Source organism: Scomber scombrus, chromosome 18, assembly GCF_963691925.1.
Source record: "Scomber scombrus chromosome 18, fScoSco1.1, whole genome shotgun sequence".
NCBI lineage: Eukaryota > Metazoa > Chordata > Actinopteri > Scombriformes > Scombridae > Scomber > Scomber scombrus.
This window is the reverse complement of record NC_084987.1, coordinates 14343886-14370613: the sequence shown is the minus strand read 5'-3', so window position 1 is coordinate 14370613 and position 26728 is coordinate 14343886. Positions and strand designations below refer to the sequence as shown.

Sequence of the window (26728 nt, the reverse complement as noted above, 5' to 3'; positions counted from 1 at the left end):
AAAGTTCAGGATATCAGTTGAGTTTTGGGACGGAAAAAAGAAGACAGAAAAGCAAAGTAGGGGATGTAGGTAAGAAAAAGAGAGGCATTCACACATCTGTTGTGCACCCTTTTCCTTTGTTTTTGCTTTATTGCACTCTCTGTGTCTCATCTTTGCTTATTCTCAGGTAGCACAGACCTTATACTCTGCTTTCGCTCCAGACCATATTCAAACACTCACAAACAACCTTTACTGTGAAATCTTTACATTGTTGACAATGTTGTTTACAATGTCTTTACATTGTTGACAAAGGATGCAAACATTTACAAAAACAGGATATGATCAAAGGAGAGACCACTGTTTTAGTTTAAGTGATACTGTGCTTTCCCAGATCATTTTTTTCTGGTCTGGACCAATCCTGTAATTATACACACAGTCAGATCTCAGCTGCAACAAAAGATTAATAACGTAGCTTCACTGCTGAGAGATAAATCTAAATGTGGGAAGACACATATACTGTACATGTACATGTGTTTTTGGGTGTGGATGCAACACTTGAATCTCTGAGACTGCAATCTTAAAAAATGTACACACATATTTACATGCATAGACTTTGTCCACCGTGACTGATATTTATCAAGCAGGCAACAAGGATGCAAGCAATGGTCTATCTTTCAGAGCTGTCTCTGAGGGAATTAACTAAACTAACCAGGAAATCACTGTAAAGCCTCTCAATCCTACAGTGTCAGCTGCGTGCACATGGACACATTTTTGGCCAAGTAAAAAAGTAAGCACACAGTCAACACTTGCAACCCATTTATTATAACATACCATTTTAAGTCACGGACTGGCATGATATATGGTTACTAACTACCATGTTATCAACATTCTGACCGTTAAAATTTGTACATGTGACTCATTAGTGGTCCTAGTGTTTAAGAGTAGCAGACACAAATCATGTTCCATAGGACATCACAAATTTTAATTGCTATCTACAGAGTGTGATATTTGATTATGTCCTGTACATTTTTGCTCAAGAGACATAAACACTCAGAGGAGGTGGAGCAACAATACCATAAAAGGGAAAGTGGAAAATATAGAAAAAGTAGTCAACTACTGTCTATTATTAAGCTCATCACAATGCACTGCTTACAGAGCAAGTACAGTCTCCCTGAATTCCTAGAAAGGCAGATAAGTAACTTAAGAAAATGAGATTATAATTATGGATGAGAGACTGAGCAACAGAGGACAAGACAACACAACAATACAACAAAGAAAAAAGAGGGCAATAAAAAAGAAAAAAGTGATGAGAAAAAAAAGGGCAATGGAGAGAGCAGAGAAACAAAAGGGGCTCTGTTGTTTTCAATCTTGCTCATTACTGAAGGGGATGATAGCATAATATAGTGCTAATGGGGGAACAAATTGTGTGGTGTTCAGCTTACATAACTGCTGAGTGACACACACACACACACACACACACACACACACACACACACACACACACACACACACACACACACACACACACACCAAGCTATCAACCTTCTGGTTTTCCTCTCTGTCTCACACACACATACACCTTAATTGAGATTTAAGCCAATTACTGACCAATGCAAAACAAAATTGCAGCATGCAGAAGCAGATTGCATGCAATCAATTGTCATCTTGCTGCATGCATTGATCCATTGCCCTGATGTCAAGCAAAACACCTGCATGGTCCTTCAATACTGATGCAATACCAAACGTAACAGTCTACTGTCACTGTCTTCTCAGCCAATGATACCGCAAGTGCATGGGCATGTGATAACCCAAATAGCCAGCTGTTTGCAGAACGAGAGAAGAGCAAGAAAGAGAGAGGGTGTGAGAGGCAGAGAGAGATAACCGTACAGTCAGACTCCATCTGCTAATGTGTGTCAGTCCTTGACAGCTCTGGCACATCTTAAGAAGCCAATGTACTTCATACCGTGACTTCATCAGTGCCAACAACAGACGGGATCAACAAGCAAAAATTATTGCTTCGAAGCTGAGTTTGGCTTCATTTGCTGTTTTGCTGCCTGTAATAATGTTGATACACACTACTATTATGAATTAGTGATATTGTACAGCATGTAGTATTAGCCAAAAAAAAAAAAAAAGCACCTTCTCAGGAAAAGTTGTGACGTCCCTTACCAATGAGATCATGTAGTGTGCACTCCAGCAACTGAGCCATGTGCAAAGGCCTGCTGGTTGCTGTGTGTAGTTTTTTATTAATTCTGGAGGACCACATTGGCCATACATCAATACACTTCTGTCTGTAGGGGCTCCAGGCGTGACAACCGCAACATAACCGCAATGCGACCAAGCAACCAGCCAGCCATCCAACATCATCAGCTGAAAGTGAGGAGTGAGGAAGAACAGAAGAGATGGAGGGAGAGCAACGGAGAGAGGAATAGAGAAAAGAAGAAATTGTAGCCAACTAACTGCCATGTCGCTGTACAATCTAGCAAGTAGGACAAGGTTTTACGCAGTTTTCATGAGCTGAGAGCCTTCACGCTGCTAGCTGCATGTTCACCCACAAATCCCACAACAACGAATTCCTGTATGTGCAGCATTAATGGTTGATGCTAGCTGTATGTAGTGAGACAGCAAACATGACAGCCAGTCGAATAAATTCTACATCATGCATGGTTTCATTGGCTGACGATGCCACCATTACATAGCTTGGCATGCCAAGAGGCCTTGAGTACATTAAAACCCGATGGTTTATGGTCCAGTGGCATACATTTTTCTGGTATAACTCTAATCTGCCACATCAGCCACCCAAGTATATGGTTTTTCAGACTGTCTAGATCTATAACATGTTGCACTTTGTTCTGCACTGCGACAGAGGCACTGACGTGCAATCAGAGATCTGTGTGCCTGTGCCAAAGGAGCACGGTAAATTGTCAGCTGACGAAAGGCTGGAAAGAGGGTATTTTGGGTTTGGTCTGCAGAGGCTTTAGCCAACAGGAAAGCTCCGGTGTTTTCCTCTCCATGGGGCATAATGGATTCTCCCCGCCAATGAAACACTATTCTGGCTGGCGGTCCTGCCCGACAGCCACCTGAGAGCCTTTCCCACAACGCCCTCTTCCCTCGTCAGTGCCAGACCCAGCCATCGCTAGAGATATGGGACAGATGGGAGGATGGAGAGAAGAGGAATGTGAAGGAACAATGAATAGGAGCAGATGGTATGAAAAAGGGGAGGAATGGAGGGAAATTGGCATCACTTTCTCTCAAAGCCGACTATGGAGAATTGTTGATTTCTGACCAGTGTGTCTGTGAACCACCGCCCATATCTTAATACACAACATCATACTGACATAATCACAAGTTACCATAACAGCCAACAACACAACACAATACAACATACAGAAAGATCCAGTTGCCCCCTTACCCACCCTTCGCTGTATCCCCCTCCTCCTTTGCCACATCTGTCCATGTTCAATCCTCCTGCTCCTTCTGTCGTGTCTCTGCAGACCTGAGGTGCTCCCTAAGCAGGCAACACTGGCACACAGTGGCCACGAGGGCAATACACTAGACTGGAACAATGGCCTGTTCATGACTGCATACAAACATGCACTCATAGTCCACACACACGTTTGGCTCTCTGGAATCACACTAGATGCTGTGCAAACCCATTGAATTTGTCAATGTAGTCATAAAGTTTTTTTACCTTCTCTCATTGTCGTCCAGGTGAGCAAACAGCACATTCTTGGAGATTGCCTTTGCCAAGGCGGTCATGGTCTTGTAGTCCTTTGGGATCACCTGTATAGACAGAAATATTCATAACAGTAAAGCGCCACACTATGCAGGTGGACACATGAAACAAACCAGTGCAAACACATAATAGGCCTGACTTCAAAAGCAGAGTAAATTGAGTAATTAAAGAGCAGCATACTGGCAAACACTGAAAGGAATATCCCGCACGTGTGTATGTGTATTTATGGGAAAGCCCATCTGTTCAGGGATTACAGTGAAAATGTCACAAAGCCCTAAAAAAATCAAAAGAGGACTGAACTCATTCATAAAACATGCATTTTCATGTCCCGGACTCAGTGGTGTGTGTATGTGTCCATGGGAAGGGAATGGCAAAGTCTGTAGCCACAACAAAGCCACAGAAGTCTGTATTTATAAAGAGGCATCTGAGAAGAGAATTTAAGCTCTTTTTATCATAGGATGAGAAAGGCAAAAACTAAGAGAAACAGGAAAAGAGATGTAATAATGTGCATTTTGTAAACCCTGTGTATGTGTGTTGTCTCTGGTGGTGGGGAAGAGGAGGGGGAGGCTATAATTAAGTTAAGGCAACAGATGTATCCACATGAAGACAACCACGTAGCACTGTGCACAGCATGCACACAAAATACACACACAACCACATCACATATGAAATTGAACGTTAAAGTACCAACATTTTATCTATCTGCAGTACTTGGACAGAGAGAGAAAGAGTCTGGCCTGGCCTGGAAACTGAGTTGGTTGAGGACACGGTCACCCAGAGGGGGCTCAGTGGTAGAAGTCATTTTCAGATTCAGATTTCAGGTCAGCCTCCTAATCATCCTTCACAACATCCAGCTCCAGCTCTGTCACCCTGGGGATCATTAAATGTCAGGGCTCTCAGCTTGTAGCGAGCTTGCGACCAGCTTTTAAACTGCTCGGAATTATGATTCAGAGGTTGTCCTTTCTAACTTGTCAGGGGAATGTCAACATATCCTGTTCCAGCCAACTGGAAATTAGAGAATACATATTTGGGATAAAGCCACATATATTCCTTATGATGACTATGTTTACAAGTGGTTATTTGAGAGAGCCAAACAAATCGACTGAAAAATTACATTTGTATTCAATAGTGAAGTGAAATGAAACGTGGAAATTAGTTTAGAGACATGCTGATTATTTGTCTCCATCTGCAATCTTCATATTATAGTCCTCCAACAGCATTCCTTACAGTACTAGCTGTGAAATGGGTTTGGAAATCCCAAAGGGCTCCATTTATACCATAAGACCCAGTGTGAATTTGAAGAAGTATCTAACTAAATGTCCAATCTGTTCCCACCTCTCAAAATGCTCTCAATCAATCTGATGCCAATCCTGACACTCATTCTGTTAATGTGTTCACCAGGCTGACTGACAGGCCTTGCTATTTGTTAAGAATCGTAGCACTTTGCAGCAAAGCTATTTTAAACAGATGAGCAGGGTTAGCTAATTGATTGTGTTGTGTTAAAAACAGCTGTTGATTTTCACAGTGGAGTCAGTAATGGAATTGGTGATGTAGGAAGTGTGTGTGTGTGTGTGTGTGTGTGTGTGTGTGTGTGTGTGTGTGTGTGTGTGTGTGTGTGTGTGTGTGTGTGTGTGTGTGTGTGTGTGTGTTGTGAGAGTAAGAGACTACATGAATGGCCAAACGAAATCCTCTCCCATACTGAAGCAATAATGTGCTTTCATGTTCAAAATCATTTTTAATTAATTTCTCCCCGGTGGTCTGTTGTGTTGGCTAAGCATATTAAGTTCTTTCTCACATGCTGCTGACGTGGCTGTGTGGGTTGTTGCATGTGTGTGTGTGTATGTTTGTATGTGTGTCTTTGATATAGTGATGGACACTGAAAAAATAAGGCTAGAGATGGAGGCAGGTTTGTTGCCATGACACATGACTGCAGCATCTGGTAGAGACCTCAGAGCCATAAACACAAATGCATTTGGGTGCATGCACACACCTGACACACACCTGAGACACACACACACACACACACACACGCACACACGCACACACGCACACACGCACACACAGCATGCTCCAGTGGCCATGCGATTACAGCGTGGTGACGGGGGTTCATGGCGTTATGTCATTACCCAGAAATTAATGCCGTGTCAAGTTAATTACAATTGAACAAGCACGGTAATGATTTAATGACTAGAGTTTTGTGTGTGTGTGTGTGTGTGTGTGTGTGTGTGTGTGTGTGTGTGTGTGTGTGTGTGTGTGTGTGTGTGTGTGTGTGTGTGTGTAAAGGTGAGTTATAGTTTCTGGCAAAGGGGCACTCTATCCTGTAGCTCAAGATGATAGATAACAACCTTAGTGTCCGCAATAAGAAAACACAAAGTCACTATACGAAAGAAATCATTTTCAAATCAGGTTCACCTACCTGCTCACCTCTAAATATTTATAGTCATAATGTGTTATATACTAGAGACGCAATTAATGTACTGTAGATGCAAACACAACTATAAAGTAATAATTAGCCATCAGACTTTGTGTCAAGCAGTGTTTGTATGCAGATAACTTGATAAGAATAAGAATATTAATTACTGTAATGAAAGTAGGGGATTAGAAAAACCCATTTTTACCAGCTAGATTTCTCCTGGAGAAAGCAGATTTCTTGACCATGTATTAAGATAAGAAGCAGCTTAATCCACTTTTACATGTATGCATGTGCATGATAAAGATATCATCAGGGAGAGAACCACAGAACAGCAAGAAAAAATATTGCATGTTATAATATATCCTTGTATTCAAAGTAATTTAATTGGCTGTTGAGCCTGACATGAGCTAGCCTCTATAAGTCTGCTTCCAAACTTTATTTCTTGATTTTGTTAAAATATTAATCTACTGTATGCTGTTAAGACAATTAAAACAGTCACTATGTTCAGCATGAGGAAGATGTCAACTATCTATAAAAACCTGAGGGGGAGTCTATCACAGTCAATCTCATATCACAGAGTTCAATCTCAACCATTCGTGCCGAACGTCAGTTAGGCTGCTGACTCATAAATTGTGTATTTTGTGTCCAAGTCTGTTGATGAATTGCTGTAATATATTTAAAACAGTTAATATCCCTTTACACTGTCATATTGTTCCAATGAATGTGTTTATATTTATGCACAAAGTGGGTGTTAACCGAGTGACAGCTCAAACAGCCTCAATGTCTGCTTGGTTAGTGGAGCACTGGAGCGAATAGGACTTGATGTTTCCCTGTGGTAAGTCAGCACTCTTGATGTTGGCTGTGGTATTGGGGTGGTAAAAGGGAGGGTGGGTACATCGTCAGGTTCATCAGGTGGGCAGGTTTGACATTTCATTGATAAGCCCATACAACTCTAGAGGGCTCAACAGTGATATCTGGTATCTTAGGTACACCTCCCTCAGTTCCATACTCGCCTATATTCTTCTTGTAGCCCAGTTGTTGTCTTTCCTTTTAATCCAAAACAAATTGCTGCTTTTTTTCTGCTGCATTTGACAAGGACTTGATTGCTTGTTTGAGGGCGTGACCCCTAATGCTCTTTTTCTTCAATTGACATACAGCTCGATGGAGCCATGAATCCCCTGCATCCCACAAATCTTGGTCTTCCAGCTGTTCTGGGCAGCATCAATTGCCAGTTCAGAGTATTGGGACTTTTTCCTCTCATAAGCCTGTGCATCCTTTGATGTTATATGGTGCTCTGGAGGTTGGGCTGTTGGTACAGATGTTTTGAAGTGGACATTTCCTGCCAATGGTTGGAAATCATTTGTGGTGGTTCGCCACTGTTCCAAGATCGATGCCAGCTGTCTAAGAACTTTATGTTATGCCACCAAGTGTAACGCCCTTGGGTGAGGCTTGTCGTGCATCCTATTAAAATGTGCCTTGGTGATGCACGAGCTTGACAAAGGGAGCAAGCAAGGTCTTCTCCCTAACCCTATTTCAGGTTCTGAGGTGTAGGCAGTTAGTCATAAGTGGTTCTGATGAAAAAACGTGCATGAGCGGAGATCCCACTATCTCCCAGATGTCAGGCCAGCTGTCAGGCCAACTAACTGTGAGAGTTTCCTCTCTGGAAACTCTCACGGTTAGTCGTTTGGCCTTACTTGGCTACTTAGATGGCCTTGGCGTGTCGCTCTGCCTCTGCTTGTCTTCTCACCTCCTCCACCATGAGCCGTCTCTTACGCACTGATATTGCCTTGTGCCACCGAGGAGCTTTTGGGACGAGCCCGAGACCGGCTCTCCCATGTTGGACTTGGCCAACCGCATCCCTAAGTTAAGAGCTGACTTGTTGTTCGGAAAAGCTTCAGATGGGGTCCACTACCTCCCCTTTGCAACACATGGGGCTGCTGTTCGAATAACAGTACCTTAACAGTACCTCATCCCCAGCACATTTTCAGTTTGTTTCAATTATGTCTTAATTGTGCAAATACAAAAACAAATAAATATCTTTGTGTTTTACAAATTAAAGGAAAAAAAATCTTCTTTCTTTCAACTTACTGGGTGCTGTGCAGCACCACTGAATGCAGCCAAGAATTACACGTAACAAACTTGCTATTCACTGTTGTTCAGTATTCAGAGTTGGCAAAGTCAAATATGGTATTCCATCAGAAAACAAGTTAAGTTTACCAGAGCAGCACAAAGTTTGTTGCAGCACGAGTTTTCTGTCTGTCTCCATTCTCCCTCAAGTTCATCACCAGGCAGCAGTCATGCTGCAGCAGCTACCCCGACTGCAGTGCCCTCTCTCTCGGCTACAGCTGTACCAAAGCTCCAGTGGTAGTTTCCTCCTCTACACTCTGTTTTGTTTGATTCAACAGCCCTATTTTTGGCCTCAAAGTTGTAATAGTGGCACCAAATCTCTGCTTTGACATTATATTGTAAAGTTAGTTGTTTGTTTACGTTAGTGTTTGGTAGGAATCACAGCGAAACAACTCCGGTGGTCGCTTCCTCTTCCAAACTCTGTTGTGTCTGATTCCACAGCACAATACTTAGTCCCGTATCATGAAAATAGTTTTCTTCTGAGTCATGGGTCAAAGTATTTATTAGTATGGTATCTAGTGTTTAGTGCAGTACAGTACACTGTAGTGTTTTGGGAGACCTACATTTTACCGTCCTTGAAGGCACCACTACAAAAAATGATAATAGTAATAAGGTTAAATTTGGCAAAGTGTCCCTTTAAGTGTTATCTTTCTATTCTTGTAGTTATGTGCATGAAATACCGTGTATGCATATATTACATACAGTCATACATATAATTACAACAGCATGTGCGTGCAGGAACTGTACTAGCTGTGTGTGTGTGTGTGTGTGTGTGTGTGTGTGTGTGTGTGTGTGTGTGTGTGTGTGTGTGTGTGTGTGTGTGTGTGTGTGTGTGTGTGTGTGTGTGTGTGTGTGTGTGTGTGTAGATGTTTGTGTATGCATCCATCTTCTCAGACTGACCTTGCGTACGTAGCTGACAGCATCCTCTTCAGTGTAGACCTCGGCGCTGACCCCTCCCCTGCGGCGCCGGGCCTTGACGACTGGGTTGGGTGGTGGGGGAGAAACCTCATCATCATGTGAGTCCGACTGGCTGTTAGATTTCTGGCGTGCCATGATCTGCTTGCATTCTTCCTGTAAATGCAAGAGGAGAGACAAGTTTGGTAGAGGGACACGCACAGAGTGAGGGACACTGATACGGAGAGAGAAAAAGGTTTTCAGTGGTTTAAATATAAACAGGCACATGGTCTATCATAACAGTGCCTTTATTGACAAATTCTATGAATGTGTTAAAAAAAAGGCATATGTGTAGGAAGACTGATGCAACAACTTGTATAGCTTTAGGCAAAACAAGCGAAAAAAATCTGAAACAACAGTGTTATTCTTTTGCCTCAAAAACGATCACATGAAGAAGGGCTTACAAACGTCTCCAAACACCCTCCCTAACGTCAAGCATCATGTGGATTCTTCACCAGATCAGATAATATAATCTAATACAATAAACCTCAGAGAAAGAGCAGTGGATACCTCCTAGTCCTGCGTGTACACTGTCTGGACATCTGGCTGCCATGGGGTGAAGGGACAGCAATCAAACATTAATATCTGAGGGCCTGAACATGTAAGGACAAGAACTCTCATCAGGTGCCCTCTGAGATAATGAACAACACGGAATAAATACATCAAAGGGGAGACAGGATGCCTCAGGCTGGCTGTTGTTTCAACTACTGAACCCTCTGCAGGTGATGAATTATTGATGGCAATCTTGATTAACAGATTAGCATAAGTACACAATTAAAAAGAACACTGCATATTTGTTAATATGTGAGAGTGCTCTGAAACAAGGGCAATGGGATAACATTTTGCAAAAATGGAGCCACCATCCACTACTTTGTAAATGAAGGTGTACCATTATGTAGAAATACACCTGTATCTGTGTGGAACTCACAATGTCTAGTATCTATCTGTGTTCATTTGCTGGCATTGGAATTGAGTTGACAACAGTATTATTGACCATCACATGTTTTTAATATGTAAAAATACATTTCAATGTTTGTAGTTGTAACTATGGCCAGCGATCGCACTCTCAGACAGACAAACAGAAGTCATGTAAAGAAAGAGATGGGCAGGTGCAGCATCATGATGATTTTGTCCAGTGCATGGAGCAGATATGTCAGGGCATCAGACATCTCTCCTGCAAGCTGGGTTTATAACAAAGCTAAACTAAGTTTATCTTGGTTATTCCTTCATGAAAGAAAAAGATGAAAGATTTTCAAATCCACTACATCTACATTTACATCAGTTTGGACTAGTAATATTAATTATCTATTAATCAAAATATATTCACCAACTAAACAAGAGGTTACAATCAAAGGACACACCAAGTACACCAAGTACATATACTCATATATACTTGAGTCTGTTGATAGAAAGCCAAGACTATTAATCCCCTTAATTATATGTAATGGAGTAATTTTTGTAGTCATTTTTGTATTGCAGTAGAAAAGCAGGCATTTAGTTTTCTATAAATGTTTAATTGGTTGTTAAGATGACTAGCAATCACTTAAGGAACTTGTTTCAAATCTGAATTCCTGGCACACATCACTAGGAGTGGATGAAGACACAAGAAGCAAAGAAGACACATCTTACGCCTCACTTGATGTCACCATCATACGACTATTACCGCTGAGTTGATGCCTCCTCTGAATATCAGACTGTGCTGTATAATGCAAGCACCACCTTTTTCTATGAAATGTATTGAAGCAACTTTTCACTCTCTTTCAGGAAAAAGAGGACCTGGAGCAGCTGGGAACAGAGATTATGGAATGCCCGGAGCAAGGAGCGTAAATTGCTGCTGCTTACCTCACATACTGGCAGGGAGGGTTAGAAAGAGACAGCGAGGGAAAAGAGAGACAACCTGTGACAGACAGAGATTGAGAGGACCACAGAAGCATAGAAAACCAGAGATATAGTTGGAGAGAGGAGGTGATGGTGAGGAGGCAAATGCTGAGTTTCACCAATCAATTTTCAAACTGCCATATTACCAAAAGACTGAGACAAATACAAGTGTCAAATCCAGAGCTCACAACACAGCACTGGGTGTTTCAATCATGCCAACAGCATAATGTACTGGACAGCAATGCTATAATAATACAAAAAAGCAACCCATTAGTTTTCTAGAGCACATTCATCAGCTTGACAAAGAATGCAATTCCACACTTTCTTTGAGTTGGTATCCTTCCATCTAACAATCTTTTTGTCACAGTCTCTCTTGGTTTCACTACCTCCTCTCTCTTTTTCCCTCTCTTGCTCCTTTCACACAAGGTTACTTAGATGCTTCGCTCACTGGCTGTCTAAAACAATGTGATAATACAGATCACACACGCACACACAAACCATTCTGAGAAGCAAGCAAACATACTCCACAGCACGCACACACATACACGCATTTCTTGCTTACGCAGAGTCACTGCCTGAGGGAACACAGCCAGCAGGAGGAGAGGAGGGGGAGGTAGAGACAGAGAGTAGCATCAACGAACACACGCATGTACGCACACACACACACACACACACACACACACACACACACACACACACACACACACACACACACACACACACACACAAACAGACCCAATCTCACAAACACAAGCAGATTGTATAAGGAGAGGAGCTTACATACTCCAGCTTAATCAAGGTGGCCCAGTCTCCAATCAGGTAACACACAACATCCCCTAACAACAGCAAAGCCAAAACAAACACGCTTCCCATTCTACTACTACTATGTAATCATCACAGAGTAGGAAACACCAAGTCTGTTAACAATTTTGCTGTCTAAAACACTCAAGAATGATCAGTTAAATAAAGTAGCACCAAGCATCTTTACCTTGCAACAAAACTTCCAGCCCAGATTCGCACACATGGACAACAAACACAGAGTATCCTACCTGCTCATGCCTCTATGAGACTATACACATTAGCCCCAGCCGGCTATGTTTGTTTTCAGAGGTATTTACCATGGCATGAAGGGCCCCCGGCCAGACCTGCTGTGTGTCCCTCAGCCTGTCAGAGGCAGTGGGCATCAAGTCAAAGTGTGAGTGTGTAAGAGGGTTAGGGAATCAACACACATGGATCCCCATCTCATACACACCTGACACACATGTCACACCATAGCAGCATCTTGCCATACAAGCACAGCGACTGCTGTGTGTGCACGTTTAGGTTTGTGTGTGTGAGTAAACGGAGAATCCAAGTTCGTTGGTGAGAGTGAGAGAGCGCGAGTGGCAAAAATATCTGCAATCCCCACGACACAGCAGCTAAAGAACAAGACTACTGATGAAAACACTGATCACAGCAAAAAGCCTGTCTCTCCATCGCTCCTGCGCAACTCTGTCTCTGCTTTCCACCCTTTCTCTCTCCCTCTCTCTCTCTCTCTCTCTCTCTCACACACACGCACACACACTTACAATCAGGTGGCGCAATATGTGGGCTCCTCTCGCTTCCCCCCCTGTCACTATGACAACTGGGTACTGTGAGCATCCTGAATAGTTGGTGGTGAATCTGAGCAGGAAGCATCGGTGGCTCACACTCCTACATTCACGCACACAAGTTCTGCTGACGCCTGGCGACAGATAGTCCCTCTCCCTCTCTCTCTGTCACTCACACATCCACAGTGATTCACTTCACAGAAGAGAGAACGTCATTCTGGTCAATAAGGGCTACTGTTCTGGCCAAATGGCGCGTCTGTGTGTTTTGCACCAGGGAATGGCTTTAAACATTCCCATGGGGATGCAGCATCGTCCCATACATCCCTTGTGTGTTCCAGACACTGTTCTGTACCATGCAGTGTCTCTCTCATGTCTTGCTGATGTCCAACCCCACCCACATGCTTTCCTCTAAGGTCAGAGGGTCAGGCATCAAGTGAGGACTTTGTGTCTGGCTCCAACAAGTCCTCATACTGTTTTGGTCCCAGCGCTCAGACACAACAACACATACACTATGGCTTCACAATGTAAAGGGGTGTGCACAGGAGGCTTCATTAGTCCAAGGTGAGCTGGAAACAGCTGCAGCAGGAACATTTTTCCAGCTTTAGCAGGCAAGAATCTAGATAACACTGAGATATACTTTTTTTATTTTATTTCTAGGGCTATGCAGCTAAGCAAAAGTCTTATCAGCTGTGTGTATTTGCAACTGCTTTAGCTTTTTGCTTGCAATGCCCAGGCGCTATCACAGTCTGAAGTATAATAATTTGAATTTTCAAGCAAAATTAAATGCAGTGTATTTTTTCCATCCTGCAATCTTCTGTTTATTTACTAATATATTTTCTACCGTAGCATCAATGCTGTTACACTATGTCAGAGTCTCTCTCCCCTCTCCCCCTCCTTCTCTCCCTCTTCCTGCGTCATCATCAGCGGCTGGTTGCCAGTGAGAGGTCTGAGAGGAGACAGAGGACACATGCGTAAGCAGGATAAAAAAAGCACTGGAAAAGTTTTTAATTACAGATAGAGTGCAGGTCTGCAGGTCAGAGATTAACCCAAAAGAAGGAAGACACAGACCAAAAATGACACACATGCAATCCCATGCACACCCACTCCATCTAATGTCACCATTATCCATTCCAATTTCAACACATTTGTGGATGATGAGTCATATTAAAATTGGCTTCTCCTGTTTCTGTTCATTATGTAAACCAATTTGCACCAAGCACACATGAATAAAAGTTATGACTAACTCTTTTGATAGCTACAGTATGACTAACCAATATTTATCAGTCCAACCACACATCATGTTCACCCTAAAAGCATTCAACACGACAGAAGATGGGACGAGCCCGAGACCGGCTCTCCCATGTTGGACTTGGCCAACCGCATCCCTTAAGTTAAGAGCTGACTTGTTGTTCGGAAAAGCTTCAGATGGGGTCCACTACCTCCCCGTTGCAACACATGGGGCTGCTGTTCGAATAAGAGTACCTTAACAGTACCTCATCCCCAGCACATTTTCAGTTTGTTTCAATTATGTCTTAATTGTGCAAATACAAAAACAAATAAATATCTTTGTGTTTTACAAATTAAAGGAAAAAAAATCTTCTTGTTCTTTCAACTTACTGGGTGCTGTGCAGCACCACTGAATGCAGCCACGAATTACACGTAACAAACTTGCTATTCACTGTTGTTCAGTATTCAGAGTTGGCAAAGTCAAATATGGTATTCCATCAGAAAACAAGTTAAGTTTACCAGAGCAGCACAAAGTTTGTTGCAGCACGAGTTTTCTGTCTGTCTCCATTCTCCCTCAAGTTCATCACCAGGCAGCAGTCATGCTGCAGCAGCTACCCCGACTGCAGTGCCCTCTCTCTCGGCTACAGCTGTACCAAAGCTCCAGTGGTAGTTTCCTCCTCTACACTTTTGTTTGATTCAACAGCCCTATTTTTGGCCTCAAAGTTGTAATAGTGGCACCAAATCTCTGCTTTGACATTATATTGTAAAGTTAGTGGTTTGTTTACCTTCTCCTGTTTCTGTTCATTATGTAAACCAATTTGCACCAAGCACACATGAATAAAAGTTATGACTAACTCTTTTGATAGCTACAGTATGACTAACCAATATTTATCAGTCCAACCACACATCATGTTCACCCTAAAAGCATTCAACACGACAGAAGATCAGTGGGCTCGCAGCACAAGAACATAAAAATATCAACTCTTTCCGGATGTTAATTTCTGATATTAAAAGGAAATATTCATCCACTGTTACCTTGTCCGGTGACATGGATGATTTCACTCTCCTCTGAAAGCCAGTGAGTGAACCAAAAACAACAAAGTGCCACACAAACACACACACATACACACACACAGGTAATGAAGCATGGAGTGCTGATCCACCAGCAGAGCTAACAGTCTACTCATCACTCTGTTCCACACCATTACAGAACCACAATGGATAGAAAGTTCGCTGCTGTATTATGTCCGCGTGTGTCCAGCGCTGACCTCCTGGTTATGAAACGAAATTCACTCTCTTTATGGGCTTAACACAGACAGACACACATACTACCCAAATGGTGGCTCTCCATTAAGTAAATTCATTCTCTATTGGTAACCCTCAAAATCCCTGCTAAAATGTAACCCATAACAAATAGTAATTCTAACCCCTTACACTACAAAAAGTCTGAACTTGTGAGAACAAGCTTTTCCATTCCAAAGAAGTCAAGAGTAAATTCATCTGAGTAAACTCCTGCTTTCATAGCAGCATGTATGAACACCAAACCCTGCTCCTTATATCACTGGAAGTTTTCTCATGCTGGTAGCATGTTAGTGGGAGTTTTTTCAGTTATTTGAGTATCTTCAATTAACCTACAAGATAAGTTTCACAGCCATGAAGATTGCATCATGCAGCTTATGAATCAGAATTGAAAGGGGATTTTCTCTTAGCTGTAACTGTTTCAATTGCTGGTGAGTTGGTAAGTCTAATTACTGATATTGGTTATTGGTCAAATATTGACCCAAGTAGCTGGATCAGGTATCAGTGACAATAACCTGTACTATTATTAGAATAAATAATAATTCAGTAAATGTATGTATTTATTTGTTACATTTTGTTTTACAAAGTTAGAAAAAATGTTTAAGTCAAGTCTGATTTTGCCTTACACATAAAATAATGATCCCAGTCTCTTCCACACAGTGAGGCATACAGCTAATTAATTAAACATTGGCATTGACCGATACCCAAAGTCCAGGTATCAGTATCAGCATTGGGGCTGAAAAAGTCTGATTGGTGCATCCTTACAAACATTTGCTGGTTGCAGCATCTCAAATGTGAATACATGCTGTTTTCCTGAGTCTTCTGAGATATTAAATTGAATATCTTTGGATTTTGGACTGTTGGTTGGACAAAACAAGCAATTTAAATGTGTCAGTTTTGACTTTGGGAAATACTATTTTCTGATTATTCACAGACCCGACCAATAACTGATTGTTCAAAAATGCTACCTAAACACAAACAAAGCAAAGTGCTTTTACTAGTGCTGTGTTTCACTGTAACTTTGGCGAACATCCTTTGTTTAAATTCTTGTGTAGTTTTGGCACTTATGGATCCCTCTTGCTATTTCTGTCCTAGTTCTTCACATCTTAGGACTACATTAGCTCCTCTGTTTCTCTCACACCAACCACAGATTAGTAAAGGAAGGATGCAACGGGCAGATGAGAGAGGACAAAGGAGGACCACCGGGAAGACAGGGCCTGGGGGTCCGATTTACCTGTAGAGGCCCAGGGTGGGCCAGGTAGGAGGAGGTTTAGGCCTGGGTCACTGCATTCACCCCAGGCTGATTTGACAGAATACCCTGTTCCCAGCATAGTGGTGATGAGTGAGCATACAGAGGTTGGATACACTAATACATCACTTACTATTGTATGCATGCACATCATTTACACACATATACACAGTGATACTGATATAAATAGTGTCGGAGAAGAACAAGAGGAAGACTGAGTAAAAGAATAAAAAGGGAAAGAGGAGATAATCCAAAGCTACACCCAATTCTCCTCTAAATGCTCTCAGCAGACTCAACAAACAACCAAACCCTCCTGACAAATTGTCAATCAGAGGCCTTTGAAGGGACTGGTGGATTTGTTATGATAGGTTCTGGTGACAGCTGAATGGCTGGCAGCACAGACGGGCTTCTCATCTTACAGGGGAGGGGGAGACAGTGAGTGATAGACTGACAGACATAATGCAATGTGATGGGAGCGTTCACAAACAGAGCTGATGAAGCGGGATTTACATTTGTTTTACTTGACACGCAGAGGTGTAGAGACACAAATAAAGACACAAGCGATCCAATGTTTTACATTTGGTCATTTATATTTAAAACAAAAAAAAAAGAGGAAAATGCAAGATTACTGTGGTTTCACACTAATATAATAATAACTTTTATTATAATTTGATAAAAATAAAGACAATATAGTGCATCTTAAACTACATTGAAAGGGTCACTACAAAAACCCTATAGGTTGGAGCTAGTCAATTTAATGCCTTTAATGCCTAAAAAAGTTTTATATCAATGAACAATTGAATTCAAAGCTATGTTTTCTTCCAGTTTAGGATTAGGAAAGAGAGAAAGCACAAGAAAGAATATGTTAGAGATGCAGGGAGAAAATGGAAATACTAATGGAAGAGAAAAGGAACGAGGTTAAGTTTGGCATAAATCGAACACACGAAAAAAGGGAAGCAAGAGCAGATGAGACAAAATCTGCAAGAAGAAAATCTAACTGCTGAGGAAACAGAGAGACATGAAAAGATAAATGATAACCACACAACAGGGATAAGGGAGGAGCTGTAAAAAGCCAGGAGTGAAGCATGAGACACCAACTTATGACAACCGTGTGAGCGTAACGAACACAGGGTGCATTCTGCTAATCATAACAGCGCATACAAATACACAAACCCAATCACAAACACACACCACAGGACACAGAAGAAGCAACAACAGTTTCATAGGAACTAATATGAAGGGGCAGTTCATAAAATCATAAAAAAACATAAATCATAAAAACACATACTTTCCAAACCGAAGCCCCAGTGTCTAGACTTGCAGATATTGTAGATTTAGATTGGCAATCACAGAACATTTGTTAAGGTTTTGTGATCTTTGCTTCCTACAAATCTGCTGACACACTAATGCAGTGTAATACAATGAATAGATTTTTTTGTCAATAGCACTCAAAACATTGATACACTGTATTCTAATGTTCAAACTGCTCAGGATCATTCACAAACAAATTTTTCCAATATTTTCAATCTTCAGCATGAAGTAGTTTCTAATGAAAACTGTCCACAAATGTTCTATAACCAATGAAGAATAGTCTCCCAGAGTAAAAAGAAATTACTTAGAAATTAGAAAACACACACACACACACACACACACACACACACACACACACACACACACACACACAGATGGAGTTGAGGAGTGATGGCTGTCATGTGCTGAACATTTGGGCGGTGTTGCAAGCATTTATGTGCGTGGATGCCAGTACAGGTGGTATCTTATTTACAAAACAAAGTGTTGACTTCTACAAAGCTGCAGTGAAAACAGCAGAAAGGAGGGAGAAACATCTTAAGAAGTCAGATATGTCCTCCCAGAAAGTAATAAAAAGAGAGAGAGGAGACAGGAGAGACATATTCAATATGTCTGGATCTTCTGTAGTGCTTTCATGTGCTGTAAAAGTAAACAAGAAATCTAAAGTGTCAAGTCTCTACAAGTTGATTGTCATACATGTAGCCATCTAAATCCTGTAATAGTAGCTCCAGGATGGCAGGGGGAAAACTGTTGAGTCTTGTAAGGATGAATTGTGAGTAATTCAATAAAATATCTGTGGTGGCAGCTGCCCACTTGATATATCCTCTGAGTGACATACTGTATCCATATTCACACCTTCAGTCCTGGCAGGTTTTAGCTGGCATGTGGTGCTGCCTTTTGGACAGATCTGTGATGGTGCTGACTGATGAGAGCTAGTCAGCATTACGAGCTCAGTGCACCATTCATTTACCATCGAAAACCAACCCTGTCTCCTAGAAATACCATTCATATAACTAAACTACAGCAGCAAACACTGTTCATTGTGCTTGAAAAGTAATGTTGGCTAAATTATGTTTTCTCTGAACATAATCAGAAAATGCTATGATTATTACAGTATTTGGCAAGTTCATTTGAAAATATACCAAGTTGGATTTTTTTCCACCAAAATATCTTGCATAACAATATCTGCTAGTAGAAACTATAGCAATATTAAACTTTTTATGGTTATGTTTAGACTCTGACAGTTTGAACTCAGGTCTAAAGCTGTACATGAGCGTAATTGACATTGTCTAAAACAGACAAACAGACAAACAACCCTAAACCTCTGTAGAACCTTCACGTATTATGCACATGGCTGTACCAAAAAGACTGAAACAATAAACCCTGTGTTAGAAATCCATTCTTTGTTCAACAGTGTTTCAATTATTGCTGTCCATGAGCCATAATCTCCTACAATAACCTTTTGTATTAGTGAGAAACAAAGTTGTTCCTTAATTACAGAGATCCCAGAGTAAACTAAGTAAGCTACGCTATAAATTTACAGTAAATCACAGTGACACAGTGATAACAAACAGGAATCACGTGTTCAAGCATAGTCCTGTCAAAATACTTTAAAGACTCTGGTAATGTGTCATAGAAATATTGCCTCTTTACACTGCGGTGAGCCAAAAATTAAGGTTCACTCCTCAACAATTACACACTGCTGAGCTGAGCTGATAGAGAAAGGGAGATGAGCACATCCATCTGAAGCTACTGTTGTCGAGATCAAAGGCATCATTACCATGCATAAATGGGCAGGATAAAAAGAGCGGGGCGCCTGTTATTTTCCCATTCAGATCGTCAACTGGGGACCAAAGACATGTTATTATATGGAAACAAAAGTTAAAACAAACTAGTAAGACTGATGATTAAGTGTGTTCTCAACTGTGCATGTAAGGTGTGTGTTAGACTGTGTGGGTAGAAAAGAGATATGGTAGATAGTGAAAGTAAGAAAGAATGAAAGAAAGAGAGAGAAAAGGAAGTGTGTCTGTAGAGAAACACGGGGGAAAACATGATATCAAAGAACAGCACTGTGAAAGCGGATGACGGAGAAACTGAGACAGAAAAGAGATTTTCTAGATATGACGGTGAACGCTGTATGAAATGGATCCTTTGCAGATATGAAATGAGATTAGGTCTTCCCCTGCTGATCTAATTGGTGCACAGAAAAAGCCTGAATGCAGGAGAGGAAAGAGGGAATAAACTTTGTGAATAAAAAGGGCTCATTGAACACAGGATAGTCTACAGTCTATCTATCCTCTACTGTTGCCTTGGTTACCGCCTCTAGTGGGCGACGAGTGCTGACGAAAATGGCTGAAAGAGGAGAAAGAAAAACACATACACAAACAGGGAGGGCAAAGTACAGGAGAGATTGTGATGTCTAAGGTGTTTCTCTTTCTTTCTTTTTTTAATTTTCTTTGTTTGGAGAGTGAGATCTTCCTGCTCTGAAAGTCTGCTAGACTCCGAGACCAGAGCTGACACCTTCATTAAAGATGTTGTTTGGCGCTTAAAACATTTATTTTTCTACAGGCAGTGTTTTGTTCTAAGAAACATACTAATGCTGAAAACCCTTATGAAAAGAATAACACTCCAAAATTTGAGAAACTGCATCTGCATTCCTAAGTCCAGACATGGCTCGTTGAACCAAATATTGTCCTCATAGTTACTCTGTGGAGCGAGAAACAACACAATAAGCTTCTTAAAATAACTGGGTCACCACAAAAAAAGACATGACCTGTTTCAATTCCATGAATGACTGACCGCGCAACACAAGCATAGTTTTGAGAGCATAGCCTGGAACAGTGCTGGATGGGACACAGAAGGCTTGCAGTTGTTTTTATTCCAACCACTTGTATAAACCAGGTGATTTCATTGACCACCATTCAACACGAGTTCTGCTCCTTAAGCTGCCTTGGCTAAAAAAAAAGCTGTTTTGATCCTGAACAAAGAGACACAAGCAACAATAATAGCATATTATTATAGTTTCATAACACGTTTTTACAGTAAAATCATAATCTTGAGGGGAAAACTGCAAACACCATTTCCTCTGAATAATCAAAATGTTATTTCCTGTCATTAACAGAATTACGTTTAGCTGTTAGTTTTGCAATCATTTAAGTCAGACAATGTGAGTCAGCCAGACTATTGCTTTTGATGTCTGCCAGAACTTGCACGTAGCCAGCAGCACAGACGGAGATCGAGGAGTGACAAGAACTAATTTCCTCCATCTCACAGAAAAGAAAGGCAGAGCCAACGGGATGCAGTTTCGAGATTATATGCTATATGTGAGCAGCAGCAGCAGTAAGGATACTTGCATGAAAAATGCAACTACTGCAGCATAAGCAGGGTGTGATGGACGTGTAATGCTGAGTGTGGACCATGTCACATGAAATATTGTCTTCCACCTGATAACAAAATACTCATCCTGCTCCAGCTACTTACAGTGGTGAACTGGTCTGAACACCAAAACTGCAGAAATACTTTTTTTCACATGTGCAAGTTAATGTAATAAATCCTATCTTATCTTTTCATATGCCCAATAATCAAAGTGGTCAGCACATTAGATCACTCAACAGAAAATCTTTGAGGCTCATTTGTTATTGTGATGGGATAAACACAGGAAAGTTTACAGCATTACTCACACACAACATGCTACTGTATGCTTCTGCTGAGCTATATCAGAACCATTAGTATTCATGCTGCTTCTCTGACTATGCAGCATTATCAGTGCTGTGCTCATTTTGACGCTCTGTCTCCTTGACCACGGAGCTCTGTGAGGACCACGGAGCTCTGTGAGGAACACTACACTTACAACCATACAAGCTCAAACAGAGCACCCATACCTTGACCTTAAAACTTGTATGTTCTGCCCTAAAACGTAGGCTAAGTTGTAGGTACAGAGTGTTGCTCTACTGCCTGGATAAATAAATGCTAGGTTGATTTACGAAAATTACTAACATTTGAGGAAAATAACACTTGTCATATCAAAAACTGATCAAATCAGATGACTCTCACATGGTAGCACAAAGGCATGGACAAACACACATGGACACACACACACACACACACACACACACACACACACACACACACACACACACACCACTCTAGCAAGGATGGAGACTCTCCTCCAGGCATGATGAGAAGGGTGAACTTCAGCCCCACTATATCTGATCGCTCCTCACAATCACTTCTCTTGTTGGAGACATCTTCCTTAGACCTAAGGCTCTACCTCATACACCTTTATGATCTATTTCTAACAGTAGTATAAGAGTGGAGCCCATTGTTTCAACTAACAAATCTTATGATCCACTCATGAGCAACTACAGCTTGATCAAAGCAGAGCCAGAAGCTCAGAAAGATCACCCATTTAGGCTAAACTTTGGGACACCGCATTTTGTAGACAATGTATCATCATATGATATCTTCTAAAAGGTTAGTGAAACCTGACAATATTAACAAACTTGCTTATTTCTAAATCTAGAGACTACAGGTGTTGCCTGCCTCTAGAAAGGCTTTTCAAAAAAAGTGCATTTCAGCATTCAGGGGATCAACTTTTACGTAAAAAGACTTGCAACTGAGCCAACACATTAGCTTGAAAGAGACAGACACGCACTTACACACATTATTATGGGCTATGCTCTACAGAGCTTTCCTCTGTTTTCACCTGTTTCCCAATGCTGATCTTTCTTGTTTGTCTTCTCACAAATGCCTCTCTCTCCTCTCTGTAGCTGTTAACGAATGTGTCACATCTTTTGTCTCCCTGCTCTCAGACAGACAGACAGGCAGACAGGCAGATAGAAACAGTCTGTTCCCTGAGCCTTTTATGGGTGCTCCCCTCAAATTCCCTAATGGATTTGACTATTATGGGATGAAAATGAGAGCTCTCTCATAACAATTTGGTACATTCAGTTTTTTTTAACAACATACAAGCTAGCTGGGTATGTTATTTGTCTACTCATATGTGATGTGTTACAATATGAGTGGAGCTAAAGCAAAGTAACAAACAAATAAAACTACTTTTGTGTAGACACAAATATACAGTATACATTACACATAAAATACCAGCAAACTGAATGAGATGTGTATATTTACACACACAAGGATCCACCACATTAAAGCAGCACTCCACTTTGCAACTGAGCCTGTAAGTACCACTTTAAAATCGTATCATTTATAGACCCTTTCATTCACATAGGCTGGATTATGATACATGGTTAGAGGGGTTTAACATCAGAGAAGTCAGACAAGAAACACTACTTGAAACACTACTTGTTAACTGACACACACTGCAATGAGTATTCACATCACAGATCATATCAAGGTTAAAATAGACTACAATTAGCAACTTCAGAAGAATTTGGACAACACAGCTTCCCACATTACAAACACAGAGAAACTGAGACTGAGAGACCCAAGTCATAAAAACACAGAATTTGTATCGTTTAGTTATCACCAACCTTCTCCAGCTTTTCAAAATGCTCCCGCAGGAACTTCATAGGACGCTCAGGCTTAGCGATGCAGAGGTTCACAATGCACTCTTTGAGGATCTGCTGGATGTTGTGCTTCTGCACAAAAATTTCACAGCCCTTCAAACTCTCGTCTTCTTCCAGAGTGGAGGAGGAGGTGGCCATCTTATCTTTTATCTCTGTGGCAGTGGGAGAAAACAGGGTGGACCATGAGAGGCGGGGAGGGAAAGCAGAATAGAGAATAGAGAGGGGGGCAGTGTGGGGCAGCAGGGGAGAAGAGGGTTGAGGACAACAGAAAATATAAAGCAGGGGCAAAATGGGGAGCTCATACAGTATGATAAGAGGGGAGTAGCAGGGAGAATGGATCGCGGGAAGGAGGTGACTGAGCATTTCCCACCGTGTTGCTTATGTTACCTTTGAAGGACGTCATGACATAACCTGTTGTCAGTTGGCAACCATGAGCAAGACATGATGTTACATTATTTGTAGTCATTAAATTGGTGCTTTAGTTGTAGAGCTAGTCATTATGACAATATACTGTTTATTGCAGGACAATATACATTTCAAAACATCATTTTGCCATATTTAGGGCTGCAAGTAACATTTATTTTCACTATCAATTAATCTGTAGATCATTTTCTCGATTAATCAATTTAAAGCCCAAGGTGACATCTTCAAATGTCTAGTTTTGTCCAAACCAACAGCCAACAACCAAAAATATTCAATTTACTATCATTTTAGAGGCTTGAATCAGAGAATTTGGAAATGCTCTTCTTAAAAAATGACTCAAAACGATTATTTGATTATCAAAAAGTTGATATCTGATTAATTTAAAAGGTGCAAAGTAGGGTTTCTGGCACAACACTTGTATAATGAACAACTTTATTGTCAGAGCAACACATTGACCCTGATGACCCTGATAAAGTAGAAGTAGACGGCTGGGTTTTACGATAAAATTGTAAAACTTTTAATTTAATATCTCTGGATGTATCAGACTATTGTGGGCCATGCTGCAATTCATTAATCGTAATTTGCCATGTTTTCATTTACAATATCAGCCAAAACAGACAATCACATCTGGCTATTTTTTATAATAACATTTTATATAATTTTCTTTAAAAAGTATTATATTGCAATCATAATTTAAATGTACAGATGCCAGGATGGAGAATTGTTTATCCCTATCGCCCGCTCTTTCTCTCTATATTAGCAGTAAAATTATCTCTGTGTCTTTGATTGTGGGCAGGTGAAAGAAGAAGCCCACAAAAGACTGTTAAAGATGACAACCAAAAATGACATGAACAGTATTTCAGAATATGCACAAAATCTAAGATCACAATATTTTTGACCAAATACCTCAATATCAATATTACGACAATAATATAGGGATGACGATTGACGCTTTAAAACCATGAGAAGACCACACTTATGATATTACGATATCCAATATCTAAGACGATAGGCTATCTAGTCTCTTATCACGATATCTATATAATATTGATATATTGCACAGCCCTAATTTCACACTTGATAGGGTGCATACCTTATGTTTAATTAATGTATAACTGATGCATGGTCATTTTGAAAACTGGTGCTTGAATGGATATTATGTTATTAGTGAAGCAAATACTTAGGCAGGTGGAGGCAAAGTAAATCATGTAACAGTGTATGACAATTGACAACATGATAATGTCAGGCTATAGTTGTATCAAACAACAGCAGTGTGCCTCATGACAAGCCAGGAAGCATACTGTTAACTAGCCTATAAGACTTCCTCAAAGGGAAATCACGTCTATGGTATGGTAAATGCAGCATAATAAATCACAATCAGTCATGACTTCAGGGCAGGACATCTACCGAGTGCAGTTTCTTCACAGCAAATGACAAACCAGCGTCCACACAGAGCAATTGTGCTGGGTATATACTGTGGAGCTAGTGATGAAAGTGAGCACCTGTTCCAGCTGCATTCAGTAGACAGCTAATCCAGCTAGCCTTGCTAACCTTACAATGACAACCAAACCACAACGAAACGGAATTACTGCGACTACCCACGACGTGAACGCTGTTAGGGGAGAGGAGAGGTGGTGGTGGTGGAGGGGGGGCTGGTCTAACCCGCTACTTTGTGTCCATTTATGCACGGTGTGTAGTCGGGTGTCCCTACCGTTATTTTTGGAGGATGCTCAGTGAGAAAACACCTCGCTGCTGGTGGGAGATTGGTGAGGTTTGCTGGCTGGGATGCTGCTGCTGCACTGCTCTGCCTCTCTGCTACCTCTGCTCGCTCTGCGTCAGTCCTGATGACGTCAATCTGTCATCTCTCTCTCTCTCTATCTCTCTCTCTCTCTCTCTCTCTCTCTCTCTCTCTATCGAGGCCAAGCAGCCTTTAAAATATCTTTAAAGGAAACATCCACCTGAAATAACTTGGAGACCAGAGGTGCAGGTTTTATATGTGAATTTGAAGACAGTCTTTAAAGAAACCTGGAGCAGACATATTTGCAAGGCTGGGTTATTGCCAGCGTTCCATTTTGTTTTTACTTTTCTTGTTTGTTTGTTTGTTTTTGTTTTGTTTTGTTTGGGGGGTTTTTGGTCAGTTTTTTTGTTTTGTTTTTGATACAACCTAACTACATTGTTGTGGCCTGCTAACTTCCCCAAACAGTCACAAATAAATTTAAAAAGTCAATCATGACATATTAGTTTTCTGACAGCAACCATAATTATCAACATCAAGAGAAAAGGTCAAGCTTTTACTAGTTTTGCTGTTGAGCTCAACAATAAAAAAGCACACACATTTTTTTTCTCCTATCATTGAGAGCCCCTTTATACTCAAGGGGCCCCTGACACAGGGCCATAACTAGGATTACTAGGGTCATGAATTCCCAGAATTCTCCCCTCTCAGAAAAGGAACAGGCTGACCAGATGGTTTAGATATATCATACATATATTTTATATTATTGTTATTAGCCTTAATTACCTTTCATTAAATCATTCAACTGGTAAATGTCCTAATTCTATTTCCTAGTGTGGCCGTCTAAATGCTGTTTTGAAGCATTTCTCTTCACTGTCAGGAAAACAGTTTGGTTTGTGAAGCCTATATTTGTTGTTGTTCTCCATTTTGTTCACATAAAAATAGTGAAATTTGTAAATTGAGTGAATTGAATGAGCCAGTATACCTATTATGTGTATTGTTTTGTTGACTGTAAATTCCCCTCAGGTCATCAATGTTGAGGACATGATCACGGTGTACTCAATAGTAAGCCCTAATATCATATATTGGAACACTGACCTATTTGGGACATTTCTGATTTTCCTAAATCCCATTTCATCATGGGTGCTTTCTATGAGATTAATTTGATGTCAGTCGACCAATTGCAACAAGTGACAGCATAAATTAAAGTCGTTTCACAGGTGTGTTGAAAACACAGTTCTTTTCCAATACATATAGCCTATATTTTCTATTAATTAATT

The 26728-nt window shown here is 40.9% G+C and overlaps 1 protein-coding gene across 1 annotated transcript in view; it reads right to left on the bottom strand.

Moving 5' to 3' along the window:
* The window catches only part of prkar1b (protein kinase, cAMP-dependent, regulatory, type I, beta), a 64655-nt gene extending 39116 nt beyond the window's left edge, over positions 1 to 25539 (bottom strand). Inside the window, exons 1-4 of the mRNA XM_062438730.1 lie at positions 25428 to 25539; positions 23258 to 23445; positions 9156 to 9326; positions 3671 to 3762 (exon numbers count right to left, since the gene is read on the bottom strand). Of these exons, the coding sequence (XP_062294714.1) occupies positions 3671 to 3762; positions 9156 to 9326; positions 23258 to 23431 (437 nt within the window). The 5' untranslated portion in view covers positions 23432 to 23445; positions 25428 to 25539. The remainder of the gene's footprint in view (positions 1 to 3670; positions 3763 to 9155; positions 9327 to 23257; positions 23446 to 25427) is intronic.
* Between the last annotated feature and the right edge of the window lie 1189 nt (positions 25540 to 26728).